This window comes from Trichomycterus rosablanca, chromosome 17, assembly GCF_030014385.1.
Source record: "Trichomycterus rosablanca isolate fTriRos1 chromosome 17, fTriRos1.hap1, whole genome shotgun sequence".
Lineage (NCBI taxonomy): Eukaryota > Metazoa > Chordata > Actinopteri > Siluriformes > Trichomycteridae > Trichomycterus > Trichomycterus rosablanca.
In genome coordinates, this window is record NC_086004.1 from 27,019,221 (window position 1) to 27,036,317 (window position 17,097).

The 17,097-nt window shown below is 41.0% G+C and overlaps 1 protein-coding gene across 1 annotated transcript; it reads left to right on the plus strand.

Annotated features, from left to right (window-relative positions):
- Nucleotides 1-3,761: 3,761 nt before the first annotated feature.
- pex6 (peroxisomal biogenesis factor 6) lies at nucleotides 3,762-15,148 on the plus strand. Its single transcript, XM_063012626.1, has 17 exons — nucleotides 3,762-4,967; nucleotides 5,993-6,159; nucleotides 6,261-6,344; nucleotides 6,480-6,585; nucleotides 7,339-7,475; nucleotides 7,600-7,711; nucleotides 7,818-8,020; nucleotides 8,477-8,663; nucleotides 8,747-8,823; nucleotides 9,512-9,644; nucleotides 10,129-10,334; nucleotides 10,687-10,748; nucleotides 11,573-11,681; nucleotides 12,725-12,841; nucleotides 12,957-13,034; nucleotides 13,129-13,268; nucleotides 14,002-15,148. Exons 1-17 carry the CDS (start codon nucleotides 3,762-3,764, stop codon nucleotides 14,136-14,138), a joined length of 3,261 nt encoding a protein of 1,086 aa, XP_062868696.1. The 3' UTR covers nucleotides 14,139-15,148.
- The last annotated feature ends 1,949 nt before the right edge of the window (nucleotides 15,149-17,097 follow it).

Here is a 17,097-nt window from a genome sequence, read left to right on the forward strand (position 1 = left end):
TGAAGAAATGCTTTATCTGTAACAAATAATAGACCAACGCTAGGATCTCTGGCTCTCAAGTTTGAATCCTGTCTGTGCTGTTGACCTGGTCAGAAGATCAATGGAGTTCCTCATTGCTGCTGCAATTGCAGCATCTGCTGGCTGTTTAAATGCGACTGCAATGCTCACTGAGCAGCATAGCACGACTCTGTTAATGCTTATACAAATACTGACCTGTTTTTAAAACTGATTATAGCTGTTTATTTTTAAATGCCTATTTAAAAAACAGTATTGTGAGAAATAACTCTATCTTCCTCCTGGCACGGCACTGTCTACTGATGCATAACATTACCGAGCAGCTTAGAAAGTGAAGTCACTAAGCAGTTATGCAGGTCGGCACCACTTTTAGAGTGTTTGAAAATGTGTAAGCACTGACCAGTGGACTAAGTTGCAATTACACTGGGGATTTTAAATTGGAGACAGAGGGGTTTAGCAGCAATGCTGTTCCCATAATAGGCATTGTATGATGTACTGAACATTATATGGCTGTACTGAGCACATGGAGTCCAGCCTTGCTGACCTTCTGCAGTGCATAATACTCAGCATCAAACTTCTCAACTTCTGTTTCTGAGAACCAGAGAAGTTCAAAACCTTAATGATGTAGGATCACTTATTGCCTTCCACTTATCTTAATGGATTAGATGATATGGAGCAGAGCTTGGATCAGCACTTTGCTGAGACACCTGACACATAATATGGGGCCAGATGTACTGTAGAGTGGCTATAATGAAGAGACATGTTTGCCACCATGTGGCGAAATCTATGATTGGCAACTAAAAAACTAAAAAAAAAAACTATAAAACCCAACAAAGCAAGCAAACAAAATAACTGGGTACCCCTGTGCAATCTGGGGACAGAAAAATATTATATTTACATTGTACATTTAGCAGACGCTTTTATCCAAAGCGACTTACAGTTGTGACAGTATACTGTACAATCTAAGCAATTGAGGGTTAAGGGCCTTGCTCAAGGGCCCAACAGTGGCAACCTAGGGTTTGAACCGCCAACCTTCGGATTGCTGGTCCAGTACCTTAACCACTAGGCTACAGCTGCCCTATTTACATCAATATTCAGATCATTTAAGTTTTGTCTTAGTGTACATAGAAAATTACAGGATTTCATGCCAACCAGAGCACAGACTGACTTAAAATTCTGTTGGCCCCATTGTACAAATTATTATTGTACAATTATATATACATGTACATATACAGTGTATCACAAAAGTGAGTACACCCCTCACATTTCTGCAAATATTTCATTATATCTTTTCATGGGACAACACTATAGACATGAAACTTGGATATAACTTAGAGTAGTCAGTGTACAGCTTGTATAGCAGTGTAGATTTACTGTCTTCTGAAAATAACTCAACACACAGCCATTAATGTCTAAATAGCTGCAACATAAGTGAGTACACCCCACAGTGAACATGTCCAAATTGTGCCCAAATGTGTCGTTGTCCCTCCCTGGTGTCATGTGTCAAGGTCCCAGGTGTAAATGGGGAGCAGGGCTGTTAAATTTGGTGTTTTGGGTACAATTCTCTCATACTGGCCACTGGATATTCAACATGGCACCTCATGGCAAAGAACTCTCTGAGGATGTGAGAAATAGAATTGTTGCTTTCCACAAAGATGGCCTGGGCTATAAGAAGATTGCTAACACCCTGAAACTGAGCTACAGCATGGTGGCCAAGGTCATACAGCGGTTTTCCAGGACAGGTTCCACTCGGAACAGGCTTCGCCAGGGTCGACCAAAGAAGTTGAGTCCACGTGTTCGGTGTCATATCCAGAGGTTGGCTTTAAAAAATAGACACATGAGTGCTGCCAGCATTGCTGCAGAGGTTGAAGACGTGGGAGGTCAGCCTGTCAGTGCTCAGACCATACGCCGCACACTGCATCAACTCGGTCTGCATGGTCGTCATCCCAGAAGGAAGCTGACGCACAAGAAAGCCCGCAAACAGTTTGCTGAAGACAAGCAGTCCAATAACATGGATTACTGGAATGCCCTGTGGTCTGACGAGACCAAGATAAACTTGTTTGGCTCAGATGGTGTCCAGCATGTGTGGCGGCGCCCTGGTGAGAAGTACCAAGACAACTGTATCTTGCCTACAGTCAAGCATGGTGGTGGTAGCATCATGGTCTTGGGCTGCATGAGTGTTGCTGGCACTGGGGAGCTGCAGTTCATTGAGGGAAACATGAATTCCAACATGTACTGTGACATTCTGAAACAGAGCATGATCCCCTCCCTTCGAAAACTGGGCCTCATGGCAGTTTTCCAACAGGATAACGACCCCAAACACAACCTCCAAGATGACAACTGCCTTGCTGAGGAAGCTGAAGGTAAAGGTGATGGACTAAACCCAATTGAGCACCTGTGGCGCATCCTCAAGGGGAAGGTGGAGGAGTTCAAGGTGTCTAACATCCACCAGCTCCGTGATGTCATCATGGAGGAGTGGAAGAGGATTCCAGTGCAACCAGAGCAACCTGTGCAGCTCTGGTGAATTCCATGCCCAGGAGGGTTAAGGCAGTGCTGGATAATAATGGTGGTCACACAAAATATTGACACTTTGGGCACAATTTGGACATGTTCACTGTGGGGTGTACTCACTTATGTTGCCAGCTATTTAGACATTAATGGCTGTGTGTTGAGTTATTTTCAGAAGACAGTAAATCTACACTGCTATACAAGCTGTACACTGACTACTCTAAGTTATATCCAAGTTTCATGTCTATAGTGTTGTCCCATGAAAAGATATAATGAAATATTTGCAGAAATGTGAGGGGTGTACTCACTTTTGTGATACACTGTATGTACATGTATATGAACAACAACAACAGTCAAAATGAGCACATTTGCCCACCAAGTAGTTTTTCAGTATATAAAAATTGAGTATATAAAACATATAAAAAAGAGTATATAAAAATTATATAATGAACGTTTTGTACAGCTTAAAAAAGAGAAACAAACAAGCAAAAAAACTAACTTTAAAGCTATTTTATTTAACAGTGCATATAATCACCTAAAATGTTTACACAATGTCATTTGATTTATGAAAGTAAACATGATATAAGCATAAACAAGTGGTTGAATATGTTACCCCACTACCGCTGAGATCTGGGGTTCAAAGGCTATTAGTGCTATCAGTCGGTAGGGCATCTACACAGACAAGATTGTCTGCCAGGGAAAGGGGTGGGGGTGTAAACAGCCTAGTTCTTGAGAGGTGCACTTGTCACTGTGCTCTTAGTGCAGGTCCCAAGCCCGGATAACAATAAGGAGGGTTACATCAGGAAAGGCATCCTGGGGAAAACTGTGGAGTCACCTGTGGCAACTCCCATTTGACAGCAAAATAAATAAACAAACAAATACATAAATAAATAAGAGAGTTAAGGTGTGTATTTATTTAAACATGCCTCTTTATGCTTGATACATACTGTTTTGTTTATATATTAACATGTGAAAATGTGAAGTAAACATTTCCACACATTCTAGAGAAACTAACAAAAAACAGTGTTTGAATATTTGTGATTTTGCTGTTCACACGGTCATAGAAAACACACATTTAGGTCACAAATTAGGGAAAAAAATCGAGGTTTGTGCACTTTTATCGGCGGTGTGGAGTTAGCTTTTGAGCTACCATGATTTCAACACATTTTGAGCACTATGGCTAGCCATAGCCTCTCTGACTTGTTCGGCGTTATAATACGCATGCGCACTATTTCAGCATGGCGGTCCCTACGAAGTTGTTTTGCCTGGAACAGTTTCCAGCTCATTTACACCCTTTACAGGCGGCCGTGTGTAAGCCACAGTTCGATCGGATCTTTTCTGACAGTACTGAAGTCTCCTGTGTGTTGTTATTATCATGTGTGGAAGCTCAACACTCTATAAAGTCGGATATTTTGGTGTGTGCCAGGATTACAGGTGAGGAGGAGCTGTCCGGCTGCACTGTGGTCAGTAGTAACAGTAGCAGCAGCTCTGTGATAGTGTATGTGAGTAAAAGCTTTCTCAATCACTATGCTCTAACTGAAGAAACATCTGGAACTGTACGTATGTTTAAACCTCTGCCCCTGAGCAGGGTAATTATCGGTGCCAGAACTAAGCAGAGTTTTAGATGGGCATCTTCTGATGAGTTCTCTAGCTTCCTGCTTCTGTTGGCATCCTGTCCTGACCAGACTCTGCTTGTAAGGAGGGGAGATTTTCTAATCCTGCCCCACCACCCTTCACTTGCTGATGATGCCACTCAGGTGTATCATTATCTCTCTGATTTGGTGGTGTTGGATTGTACCCCTCTCAGCCAGGGCACGATCACTGTAGACACTACTGTAGTAATCTCTGATTGCAGGGATCTTTGGCATAGCCATGGCACTGACTCTGGCATCAACCTTTCCCACAAATCCTTGTTCGTCTCAGATTTCGCCCACTATGCCAACAGTCTTGGCCCAGGAAGCTCCTTGTTAAGCAACAGACTCCTGCTTAGTTCAGGCATCACTGAGATTCTTCAAGCCCTGGAGTGCAGGCTGGATGTCCAGGTTGTATTTCAGAGTGCCAGGCTTTCCAGCTTGGCAAAGTTTGCAATAAAAGGAAAACAAGATGCCAAAGTAGACATAGACAGTGCCATTTTTGTGAGCAAGAACCTGTTGCTGAAGCTGGGGTTGTTTAATAAAGAGTGGGTCATGTCTGCACTGGGTCAACAAGAGAAGATAAAAGGTTTCTCAGGAACAGAAGGGTCACAGAGTCCTTCTGAAAATGAAAGCAGCTCCAGGGTCAGTGTTGGAGGAGACGGACGACTGGTCAAAATTGTGGCATTTAATATGGACAGGTTCTCAGACATGGATGTCAGTGACAACACAGGTTACATCTCACCTGTTCTGTGGTTTAATTTATCTAATGGAGAAGCAGCACCAGTTGGCAGCAAAGCTGTCAAAATAAAGGTAAGCTTTTCATTTATTTATTTACATAAATCAGTTTATCAATAATAAAAACTTATATTGCCAAAATTTATATTAGAATTATTTATAACAAAGCATGATAAAAAATGTACAATTATTAATTTAAAATGTCTACAAGGAGCTACATACTAGGCCAGGTCAGACATATACACCCCCACAGACGCTCTCTCTGAAGTGCTTTACTACCTTGCAGTTAGGAGTATAATAAAGGGTTTAATGGGGTAATGGACAGTGGTTCTTAACCTTTTTCTACCTCTAGTAGTACTCTTACCACAGTTTAAGAACCACTGGTCTAGGGGTTTTTTTTTTGGCATCAGTTTTGAGAGTCAGAACTCGATCTGCACGGTGATCTGATGCCATCCAACACCTTTGGGTTGAAAGAAATTGCCAATTCAGGCCAGGGCATGCCATGTATCCAAACATTGCTGATTTACATAACTTATGCTTTTGTGTTTGAATGGAAGTGAGTTCCTGCAGTCATGTTCAAAATTCTAGTGTCTGATCTAGGTTTTTCCAATAGACCAAAGACTGCTGTTGACACTGTCTTATTCCATTTGGTTTTGCAGGAAATACAGTAGATGTATATATTGTTTGTATATTTATAGAATATGTACTTTTGGTGAGAATAAATGTGCAGCAAGACCTCTAGGTATTTTTTGGTGTCTGGTGACACACACACACACACACACACACACACACACACACACACACACTTACACATAGGGCAATTTCTGGTAGCTCCAATTGGTTTGACTGCATGTTTTTGGACTGTGGGAGGAAACCGGAGGTCCTGGAGTAAACCCACACAGACATGGGAGAACATGCAATCTCCAAACAGAAAGGACCCTGGCTGTCTGACCAGGGAATTGAACCCAGGTCCTGTTTGCTGTGAGGTGACAGCACTACCCACTGTACCAGTGTGCTGCACTATAGAGAAATTGTGGTATTGTTTTATTCCATAGTAAAATTTAATAATGGAATAACATGAGCTGTTTTTTATTTCACAGAGATGGAAGGTACAATTTCCGACAGAATCAAAACTGTCTGCCAGCGCATGTTGTTCTGCTGCACCTCCGTATGCCAAAGAACTACACATCGAAGCCGTTATATCTCCAGACTACAACTCCCACGGACCCTTTGACAACATTCTTTATAAGCACTTCAGCACACCCAGGTTCTTACCTTTCTTAGCTCTGAACTGAAAGGTTTAGTAGTGATGTGATGTGTTATGTATCTTAAATCTTTTTACTAAGTTTTTCTCACTCTCTTGTTCAGGCTTGTCCAGCAGGGTTGTGTGATGGGGATCCCATCTCAAGGACACCCTGATGTCATGGAAGCCAATTCCGAAGGAATCACAAGGTTCATGAATGTTGATGATTATGTGCCTCTTTTCAGAGGTTTTGCATTTCTATTACCTATGCAGTCTGTCATGCATATTTCTAAATGTTTTGTGGTTTTTTTTGCCCACCTGTATTCCTACGCTGTTCCCAGCAGATGGCCAGTGTTGTATTTTAAAGTAAAGCAGGTAAAGGGCTTTTCTGAGGAGGACCGCGAGGTGGAGTCGTATCTGGCAGACACAGATCACACTTCTTTGTATATGGTGAGTCTGAACTGTACTACATCAGTAGTAGAAATGCTGGACACAAAGACACATACAGCAGCTTGAAATGTATTGGAATCCTTGGGTGAAATGTCTTTGAGTTCTGTTAGCTTTATTTTGAGAGAAAACAGAGTTTTTAATTGACTAAATGTATCTTTGTAAAAGTTCCTTGTACAATCTAGTCTTTTCCTATAAAAGCTAACAAGATTGTACAACCCCAACTTAGCCTTTTGTGGATACTGCTTTTTGTTCCAGTTCATAATTAGTCACCTGTTTAGTAAGTAACATTGTTATTTATTTATTTTTTTGCCCTATTACTAGCCCTGAACTGCCCCCATTCCAACTTTTTTGGAATGTGTTTCAGGCCTGAAATGCAGGACTGGATGTATGTTAACGAACAAAATGTAGTTGACCAGACCAAACATGAAATATCTCGGGTTCATACTTTCTATATTTCATTTTCCATACTGTCCCAACTTTTTCTGATTCGGGGTTGTACAATTCAGACCAAAGAATATTAGAGCACTCCTTAATAAGAAAGCTGTCCAGATTCTACAGGCTATATAATATCTGGTGGACCCCGTTTTTCATATCACCTCACAGATTTAATATGGTGTTAGTCAGGTGACTGGGATGACCAGTTCAGGATTAATTCTGTAATCACATTCTGTAATGTCCCCTTACCTAAAATGGTCTTGCCTTCTTAAACAAGAAAGTGTAGTGTATTTTTTTCTATTTTTATTTCTTTAACAGAGAGGTTCCACCAATAGCCTGGCACCATGTTCCATCTCAGAACCTGGTTCATCATTTTGGACGAGTCTCTCTCCTCCTGGACTCTCTGATTCAGTCGAGCAGTTGTGTACAATCATCCAGCCGTACCTCACAGAAAGGTCAGCATTCCTGCACAGTGGGAGTGTAGTTCTGTTCTCAACATATACAAATGTATTTTATTTTAAAATATTAGTAAGGTTTTAATTTTGGTTTGGTTTTCACTTTGTTTTCTGTATGTGAAAGGTGTGCTGCATTGAAACGGGCTTGTACTGTTCTCCTCATGGGTCCTGATGGGAGTGGAAAGGTCACCATGATAAAGGCAACCTGTCGAAGACTTCATCTGCATCTATTAAAGGTCTGTCTTCTGTCCCTAATGCAATACATACTGTATGTGAAAAGTATGTGGACACCTAACCATGAGCATGTTGGACATCCCGCTTACTCCTATCGTCTTTGTGCAGGTGGACTGTGTGACTTTATGTGCAGACACTGCAGCTGCCTGTGAGACCAAGATGAAGGCTGTGTTCCAAAGAGCTGAGCTCCATCATCCCTGTGTGCTTTTGCTCAGGAACCTACAGGTACTTGGTCAGCGGCGAGACAGCGCTGAAACAGACTCGAGAGTGGCTTCTACCCTTTGTCAGCTCATAGCTGATGTCCACTCAAGGTAACTGATATAAATACCAGAACCAGAAATATAATTGATAAAATGCCAGAACAAAAAACAAAGCAACATCTGCATATTTAAGCTTAGAGCATAAAATATTATTCAGAATAATACATTTCGAAACATAGACTCTATTTTCAGAAAAAGGACATTTTGTAAAATGCCATAAAAATAAGAACCTGTGATGTGTAAACTTTGATGAACCTTTATTTATTAAACTGAAAAATGTTAAATAAATGATTTCTAATGTTTTTACTGACCAATCTTAATTGTATTTTGTAAATATAAGCTTATTTACATTTTGATGCCTGCATGTTCATCCTATTAATAAGACTTTTTGATGGTTTGGGAACCGAAGACACCAGTTGTTGCAGTTTTGCACCCACCGTTAATCCACTGGATATACAGCTGTCAGAGCACCATTACTAACTGGTTTTGTTCTCTCACTCTCTCCAGTGTTATTGTGGTCGGCTGTGTGAAAGGTCAGCAGGTTTTATCCTCGGATGTGATGCCAGCCTTTGTGCACCAGGTGGTGATAGAGAGTCCATCTGAGGAGCAAAGGAAAGCTCTGCTCTCCAGCCTCAGTGAGAAGCTTCCTCTAGCCAAAGATGTCAATGTGGCCAAGCTGGCTAAACAGACAGCAGTAAGGAGGTCATTCATAGTTTATCTGTCTGTTAAACACGGCTGGTCATCTTCATCGTTTACTGTTTACCTCTGTGTTTACAGGGGTTTATTCTGGGTGATTTCTGTGCACTCCTTACTGAAGCTGGTAAAGCAGCTCATCTGCGTCTGCTGAACACTTAGTGAGTTTGTCATGTTTAGTTTTTTCAAGGACATTTTGCTTTACATTATGCACACATGGTATATAATGCCACCTCATATACTATCACTAGATATACTGTACACTGGACAAAAGTATGTGAGCTTCCCTCCTGTTTTTTGAGTTTAGGTGTTTTGGATACACCCATGGTTAACAGATGTATAAAAATCAATTATAAAAAGTTAATCACATGCCTCCAACTTCCTGAAATATTGCTGTTTTAGCAGGACTATGCCTGCACAGACCCCTGACCTGACCTCAACCCTGTTAAACACATTTGCTGTAAATTAGAACAGGTGCTGGCTTTCTTGTCGAATATCAGTACCTGACTTTTCAGGTAGAACACAGATTCTGCTTATTCCTGCTATCACTGTCAAATAGCTGTAAATTTGCATGTCATACTTATACAGTATAATAAATAAATATCTGATTGCAACTGGAAAAATAAGGATTTATAACTCTGAACTTTCTGCAGAGCTAGACAAATAACTGAATGAAAATTTTGGAATAGAAGAATATTTTGTTATAACTGATATATCATCATTATTCCCCATCTCCAAAACATAAAGCAGCAGTAATACTAATTAGAATAAAATATTAATAATAATCCTCTTTAAAATGTATTGGAATTATGTGATTCCACTTTAAATCTTCTCTTGTTTGCTGTATAGTTACCCACATGGGGCCAGTGTTCAGGAGGAGGACGACTTGTGTGTGTGTGGTGTGACCATCACGGCCGTCGACTTTACCACAGCACTGGAGACCCTGCAGGAGGCTCATTCACAGGCCATTGGAGCTCCAAAGGTAGGCTTGGTTAAAGACAATATGAGAAAGATGTGGCAAAATGATCAAGGTTCGATTTTCATTTCCTTTCCTTGAGCTTATTTACATTTACGGCATTTTATCCAAAGTGACTTACAGTATACAGTCTAAGCAATTAAGGGTTAAGGGCCTTGCTCTAGGGCCCAACAGTGGCAACCTTGTAGTGGTGGGGTTTGAACCAGCAACTTTATGCTTACTAGTCCAGTACTTTAACCACTAGGCTACAGCTGCCCCTGGAACACTTGTCTTTCAGATACATCATTATTTACATGGACTGTTGTAATAATGCAACCACAGTCATGGTATTAATGTTCTAAAGCAGATTTTAGCATTTGTTTTTGTCTCATGTTCTGTTAATGTAATATAAAATTCCAGATCCAATTATAGAGCCTTTTTGATCTACACACTGTGCAGGCCGTATCCTCACACACATTTGTAGTTCAGGAGTTTGTTCTGTTCGTGACAGATCCCATCTGTGAGGTGGCAGGATGTGGGAGGTCTGCAGCAGGTAAAAAAGGAGATCCTGGACACCGTCCAGCTCCCTCTGGATCATCCAGAGCTGCTCTCTTTGGGTTTAAGACGTTCGGGTTTGCTGCTGTACGGACCACCGGGCACCGGCAAGACACTGCTGGCCAAAGCTGTAGCCACCGAGTGCTCCATGACCTTCCTCAGGTGGGAACATATGTGTTTTTTTTTTTTGCTGTGTGAATCAGTGAGGTCTTTATGTTGTTTATTTTTTATTCATTCATGTGTAATTCATTACTGGTTCCATATTTTATGATTGGTTGATTTGCATAATCACTTACCAATACATGAAAGGCTTTTTAATGGGTTTTTAACATATCCACTTCCCACTGTTTCCTCAGTAAATATTCTTTTTTTGGACTAAACAGTGTAACAAGTTGAAAAGTGCCCTAAAACATTGCTCAAAAATAAATGTAGTGAATTTATTTAAAATTACACAGTCACCACTGTACCCTAATGACCAGATGACCATGAATAACATTTAGTTTTGATGTTCCAGTGTGAAAGGACCGGAGCTCATCAACATGTATGTTGGCCAGAGTGAGGAGAACATCAGAGAGGGTAAGATGGCGATTTTGGAAATCTTCTTACCACAGGAAATGCTTTTTCAATTATTACTTTACCCTGATCATAGTGGCAGTGACTCTGGTACCAACAGGAATCACTGCACACAATATGGGAAATCACCCTGGAGAGGCGAATTGCCAGATTAGGGTTCCCACACTATTGTGTATGGAGAGTCACGCTAGGCCCCAATGTGACACCCCCCCTTCCATAGACACTCGTATTAGTCCCAGAGATTGCATATTGCAGAGGCAGCAGGAAGAAAAGAGACCCTGTCTGATCTTTCACACCTCAAACATGGTCAGATGTGTTTGCATAGACTCACAGCCAGACTCTGCTAATATTCAAACTTGTGGATCCCAACACTCCACAGTGGTGTGCTAGCTTGTTAGGCCGCTGCGCCACCCTGGCGCCCTCTAATTGCAGTTTTATTATTCTTTTGAGAACTCTGTGTGGTTGAGTTTTCAGTAAGTTTGCTTAATTTACATCCCTCTGTCTGACACCTTAGAAAATATAGGGGGAACATCCAGTATATTTACTGTTTCTACCTGTATGAATCCAGCAAATTCTAGAAACCTGAGGTCATTTTTTTAGGTTAAAGGTTTAGGCTTTTGCTTTTGAGTTTGTTCCTGTGTACTAGATGGTTCTTACCAGCTAAGCAGCTCAGACTTCAAACTTAAACATGGACTTTTGATAAAGCTCTATGGTTTTATTCAGTGATGCCTCAACAGTTCAGAACAGAATCACAAATGTAAAAAAAAATTAATAATTGAAGTAAATAATTAACAAGTTCTTTCCCCCCATTTTCCTGTTTGTGTCAGTGTTTTGCAAAGCTCGCAGTGCTGCTCCCTGTATTATCTTCTTCGACGAGCTGGACTCTTTGGCTCCTAACCGCGGGCGCAGTGCTGACTCAGGCGGAGTGATGGACAGGTCAGTTACTTGTGGAACTTTACACTAATGCAACACACTGCAGAGCATTTTCACTGCCGCCAACCTCATTATGTCATGTCAAATATATGAGTACAGCTTCTTAGACCAGATTGTGTCAGTAACCAGATTTATTATAAACTGCTTACAGGATAAAAGGTTTAAAGCACGGGTGTCAAACCCAGTTTCTTTCAGGCTAACAGAGCTGTGAAATGTACAGCTTATTTATTTTATGTATTTATTAGGACTTTAAGGTGATGTTTTACACCTGGGTTCCATTAATGACAGGACCAAAAGTTACAGGTTACCCATGATTCATCAGTTCAAGTTAAATTTTGAATCTTCAGTTCACCTCACTTGCATGTCTTTGGACTGTGGGAGGAAATCAGAGCTCCCTGAGGAAGCCCTTCACAGACACGGGGAGAACATGCAAACTCCACACAGAAAGGATCTGAAAAGCTTTACCTGAGAGCTAAACTCAAAATTTAGCTCGATTATTTTGAACTCGTCTGTTCAACACTCAGCTCTGCCACCCGACAGGCTGGGCGCCTACACGAACAACAATTGGCTGTTGTTCAAGGGGGGTGCCTGATGGGGATTCCTCATAGCTGATGTAATTACGACCTCTGCTGGCTGATTGATCCCCTGTACAGAGACGAGGGATAATGCGATGATCAGGGTGTGTCTCTCCATACACAAAGCTGATCCATATATGAACTCGCCTCGTGCAGGTGAAAAGATGCAGTCAGTACTGCACTCGTGTCGGAGGGGCGTGTGTCAGTCTTGGCTTTCCTTAGGCAGGGTGAAGATCAACATCAGTAGAGAGGAAGCGTAATGCAATCGGGTACTTGGATACGACTAGACTGGGAGAAGAACTGGGGGAAAATGCAAAAAAAAAAAAACACGGTGGTAGAAAACATGTAAAAATGTACAAATTGCATCTTTCTTCCTCGTGCATGTTCAAATCACAAAAGTGAGATAATAAAAGGTTTAAAATGTATAATATTGGAGGTCTGGTACTGAATTGCATGTTGTGTTTCTTACAGGGTTGTTTCTCAGCTCCTGGCTGAGCTTGATGGGCTGCACTCATCCGGTGACGTGTTTGTGATTGGAGCGACCAACCGACCTGATTTACTGGACCAATCCTTACTCAGACCTGGCAGGTTAAAACAATTTGATAGCCTTTCTTTATTTTGATAGATTTAAATCTAACTGGTTTAATTGTTTTGCTTTTCTGGTCAGATATAAAAGCTGCACTGATTTTGTTTGTTCTTTCAGGTTTGATAAATTAGTTTATGTTGGGATTAATGAAGACAAGGAGTCAAAGCTACAGGTTCTCAAGGCTATATTACGAAAGTAAGCTACTTTTTACAATCCTTCCTAATTTTATCTTAGCATTCATACAGCGTTTTAAAAAATGTTGTTTTGGTGTTATTTTGTTCGCCTGCAGGTTTAAGCTGGAGCCCAGTGTTAGCCTGTCAGAAATAGTGGAGCGATGCCCACTTCAGCTGACAGGGGCCGATCTTTACGCGCTCTGCTCTGATGCCATGACGTCTGCTGTTAAGAGGAAGATTTTGCGTATAAGTGAAGGTTTAAGTGCATTTTATTATCTATTTTAAACCTTCAAGGTCAGTTTAAAAGATTAAGCTTTATGTGCAGTGTTAAAGAGGTTGAGGTGTTGTAATTAGCCTTTGTTTAATGCTCTAATTCATTAGCAAAGACACACTTTTACTGACATTTTATATTTTTAAATGGTAAGCATAATACTGTATTTTATATTAAAATAAAATGCAGTATTTACAGGTAAAAGCATCCTCAGCCTCATGCATAGCGACCAAAGACTAGCTCTAATCTGAGTGATGTAAAGCAATCAGGCCCTTTTTCACCCGATCCAGTTGTGGCACTTTGGAGCTTATCCCCCTCTTGTCTCTGCCAAGGAGGGCTAAGGCTGTCACGTGTCCCCTCAAACATGCACAGTCGCAGATCGCTTCTATTCACCTACCAGGGGCGGAGTCTCACCGAGCACTGTATTGCATGTAGACCAGTCTGCAGTCTCCAGTCGTGGCTTCAGCCATTGTCTCCCCTACAGACGCAGCCAATCGTGTGTCTGTGTAGGCAGCAGCCGACTCCTATATGAAGCAAAAACACTACCAAGATCACGGTCAGGTGTCCAGATTTGAATTTTTCTGACCAGTGTATCATCACACAGCCTGTGAAGGTCATAATCTAGTAACAGTTGGGGTGAATCACTAATGTTGTATTGAATGTAAAAATGAAATTGGTGCATTTCTCTCCCTTATTCCCTGTTTGGTTTATTCTACAGGTCTGGAGTCGGAGGACACTGGCATTGTGCTTTGTGCTGAGGATTTCAGCCAAGCCCTGGACATCCTGCAGCCATCAGTTTCAGAGCAAGAGCTACAGAAGTACAAACTCATCCAGCAGAAGTTCACTGTAAAGTAACACCACCGTCACCAGCAGCAAACTGACTGAAACTGAACTTTTCAGTTCATCACCCAGTTGGTTCTACATTCCCCGGTCTCACAGTGTTACTCTGAGAATTGACCAGTTCAGATCTACACCAGCTGGGAAATGAAACTGTTCCCTGTGTGGCGTCGATAGAGATGTTCACTGTGTTCAGGAACGTCTACAAAAACAATGTAATGTAAAATTGCTATACTTGAGCCTTCATTGTTAGATATATGATAAAGAAATGGAATGGCATGGTGGCACAGCTGGTAAAGTAGATGCCACACAGCAGTATGGTCCAGGAGACCATTGGTCAATCCCTGCCTCTGAAATTATTATCTTTTAGGATATGTACATGTATGCTGTCTCTCAAAAACATGCAGAAAGTGGATTGGCTCTTCTAAACTGCCTCTAGGTTTGTGTGAATGAGTGATTGTGATGGATTGGCTCCTTATCCAGAGTGTTTTCCTTCTCTGCAACCACTTTTTTGACACTACTTTTAACCCAAATTTCATCAGATAAGCTACACTGTGTGTTACTGTACCAGTGGTAGTGTGTTTATTAAACATCCTACAGTGAGAAGTGATTAAGAACTCATGCTGTGCTCATGCGTTAGGCTCTGCCTTCAGCTGGCAGAGGTTTAGAATTACAGTTTGGACTCCCTAGTAAGATTTAATTCCTACCTCCAGTTTCTCCAGATTATTCTCATTAGGAACAAAATTCTGGCATCAAAAGGCAATTCTTTATTAATTTACTTGAAAGTTTATTAACAGTCCTAATAATGAGTCAAACGGCTGTAGCTGTACTTTGCCAAATCAAACCTGAAGGAATATAAGGTTACAATTTTTTGGTAAGTGGGAGTGTAATTTATTTGATTATTAATTTAATTTGCTATGCAAATGTGAATTCTGTGTAATAGAAGAGACTAAGCAGTAGTCTTGGTTTACTAATTGTCTGTAATTGTAAATAAAAAGCTGAATTGAAAGCAATAGAAAGAATATGGAGAAAAAACAATAAAATATTTGGTTTAATTTTTAAGATTTTTTGAATCTTAATCTTTACTTAGAGATCTAAAAGAAGACACCTGATAACTGCAAAAAATGTCATGTCTGCTTTATAGATTAAAGACAATATAAACATAAAAGACAAAATTCTAATTATTTCATTCAAAGTAAATTCATTGTTATGATTTAAACAGTATAACCTTTTTCATTTGACTTGCAAGCTTTCAGGCAGTAAAATAAGTCTGAGCTTTGGATTTTCCCCCAATTTCCCTCCCAAACTAGTCATATCCAATTGCCCAAACACACTTTGCTTTCTCTGCTGCTGCTGACCCTCACTCCTGACCTCCAACATGTACACCAACGAGGCATAACATTATGACCACTGACAGGTGAAGTGAATAACACTGATTATCTCTTCATCATGTCACCTGTTAGTAGGTGGGATATATTAGGCAGCAAGTGAACATTTTATCCTCAAAGTTGATGTGTTTGAGTTTGTCAAGGGCCAAATTGTGATGGCTAGATGAATGGGCTCATTAATGCATGTGGGGAGCGAAGGCTGGCCCGTCTGGTCCGATCCAACAGACGAGCTACTGTAGCTCAGATTGCTGAAGAAGTTAATGCTGGTTCTGATAGAAAGGTTTTTGACTCCATGCCTCGACGGGTCAGGGCTGTTTTGGCAGCAAAAGGGGGACCAACACAATATTAGGAAGGTGGTCATAATGTTATGCCTGATCGGTGTATGCAGTAGCCGACTGCTTCTTTTTACCTGCACGAGGTGAGTTCATATGGAGATCCGTATCGCACACAGAGGGTCATGCACCGATCTCCATTATCCTTCGTCTCTGTACAGAGGTCATAATTGGAGCATTTATGAGGAATCCCCTCTGGCGCCCTGCCTGCTGGTAGCAGAGCTGAGATTCGAACTTGCATATGTCAGCAGTTCCACATTTAAAAAAAGCCACCTGTTTACGCCTCACACAGTAAGCAATAACTTATCCCAAGGCCTTATTGCAATAGGAGACTGTCCATAACACTATCTAATCTGTGTTTTATCCAACACCTTATTTGTTTTATTTATGTTTCATTTCTGCCTTGTTTCATCTCCAAGTCACTTGGCTGGAATATCTTCACTTCTTTACCTCTCTCGCACACGGTCACCCTTAACAAATCAAAAACTCTAAACAGACAGCAAAGGAATAAAAAGCATTTCTGTTCAACCGAAGTGAAGAAGAATGTACAGTCACACTCGTGAACCATAACTGAGGTGTATTTTTAAACAGGATGGGTGCACAGATAAAACAAAGTTGGGTCCAGCTCCTGGTCAGGGGGTCTGGACCTCTGTGGAAAGGGGGTCACTTGCTTTCGAGACAAGCTTTGATTCCCTCTGTGGTACGTGACGGGGTTTAGTTCGTTGAGATGAGACAGGTTGAGAAAGTAGTTCCTCTGTGTCTGGGGTTTCTTCCATTTCTACAGCAAGCAGCTCTGCTATCTGGGCAGATGGGTCAAGTAAAGTGTAGCGTACGACTACATACTCTGCAAAAGAAATAAAACGTGAGACGTGATACATAATGCCAGGTTTTTTTATTTACGCTTAATTTACTATTTTAAAAGGCACATCTACTCTGTCGGCTCCAGAATTTGCAGGTCAGAAATATTTTTAAAAATAAATTAAAAACACTTATATAAAGTTATAGTTATAAACAAAACTACATCCTGGTTATTGGCACCCCTGAATGTGTTACCACTCTTCCTCCAACAGAACAAAACCTAGGCTAATACAATTCTAGATCCGAATACAGAGCAAAACAGAATCTCTCCTTTCCAACTCTCTCATTTAATAGGGTTTGAGATAGGGAACTCAAATGGCAAATTTGAGTTCCCTATCTCACTTGGTTCAATGCTCATTCAGCGATTTTGTGTGGATATGGACGAATGATTTATTTATG

Excerpts from the sequence above, each read along its gene's own strand:
- pex6 (XM_063012626.1), top strand. The coding sequence starts at position 3,762 with ATGGCGGTCCCTACGAAGTTGTTTTGCCTGGAACAGTTTCCAGCTCAT. Across the intron at positions 10,749-11,572 it reads TGAGGAGAACATCAGAGAGG|TGTTTTGCAAAGCTCGCAGT; the intron begins GTAAGATGGCGA and ends TGTTTGTGTCAG. Across the intron at positions 12,842-12,956 it reads TCCTTACTCAGACCTGGCAG|GTTTGATAAATTAGTTTATG; the intron begins GTTAAAACAATT and ends TTGTTCTTTCAG.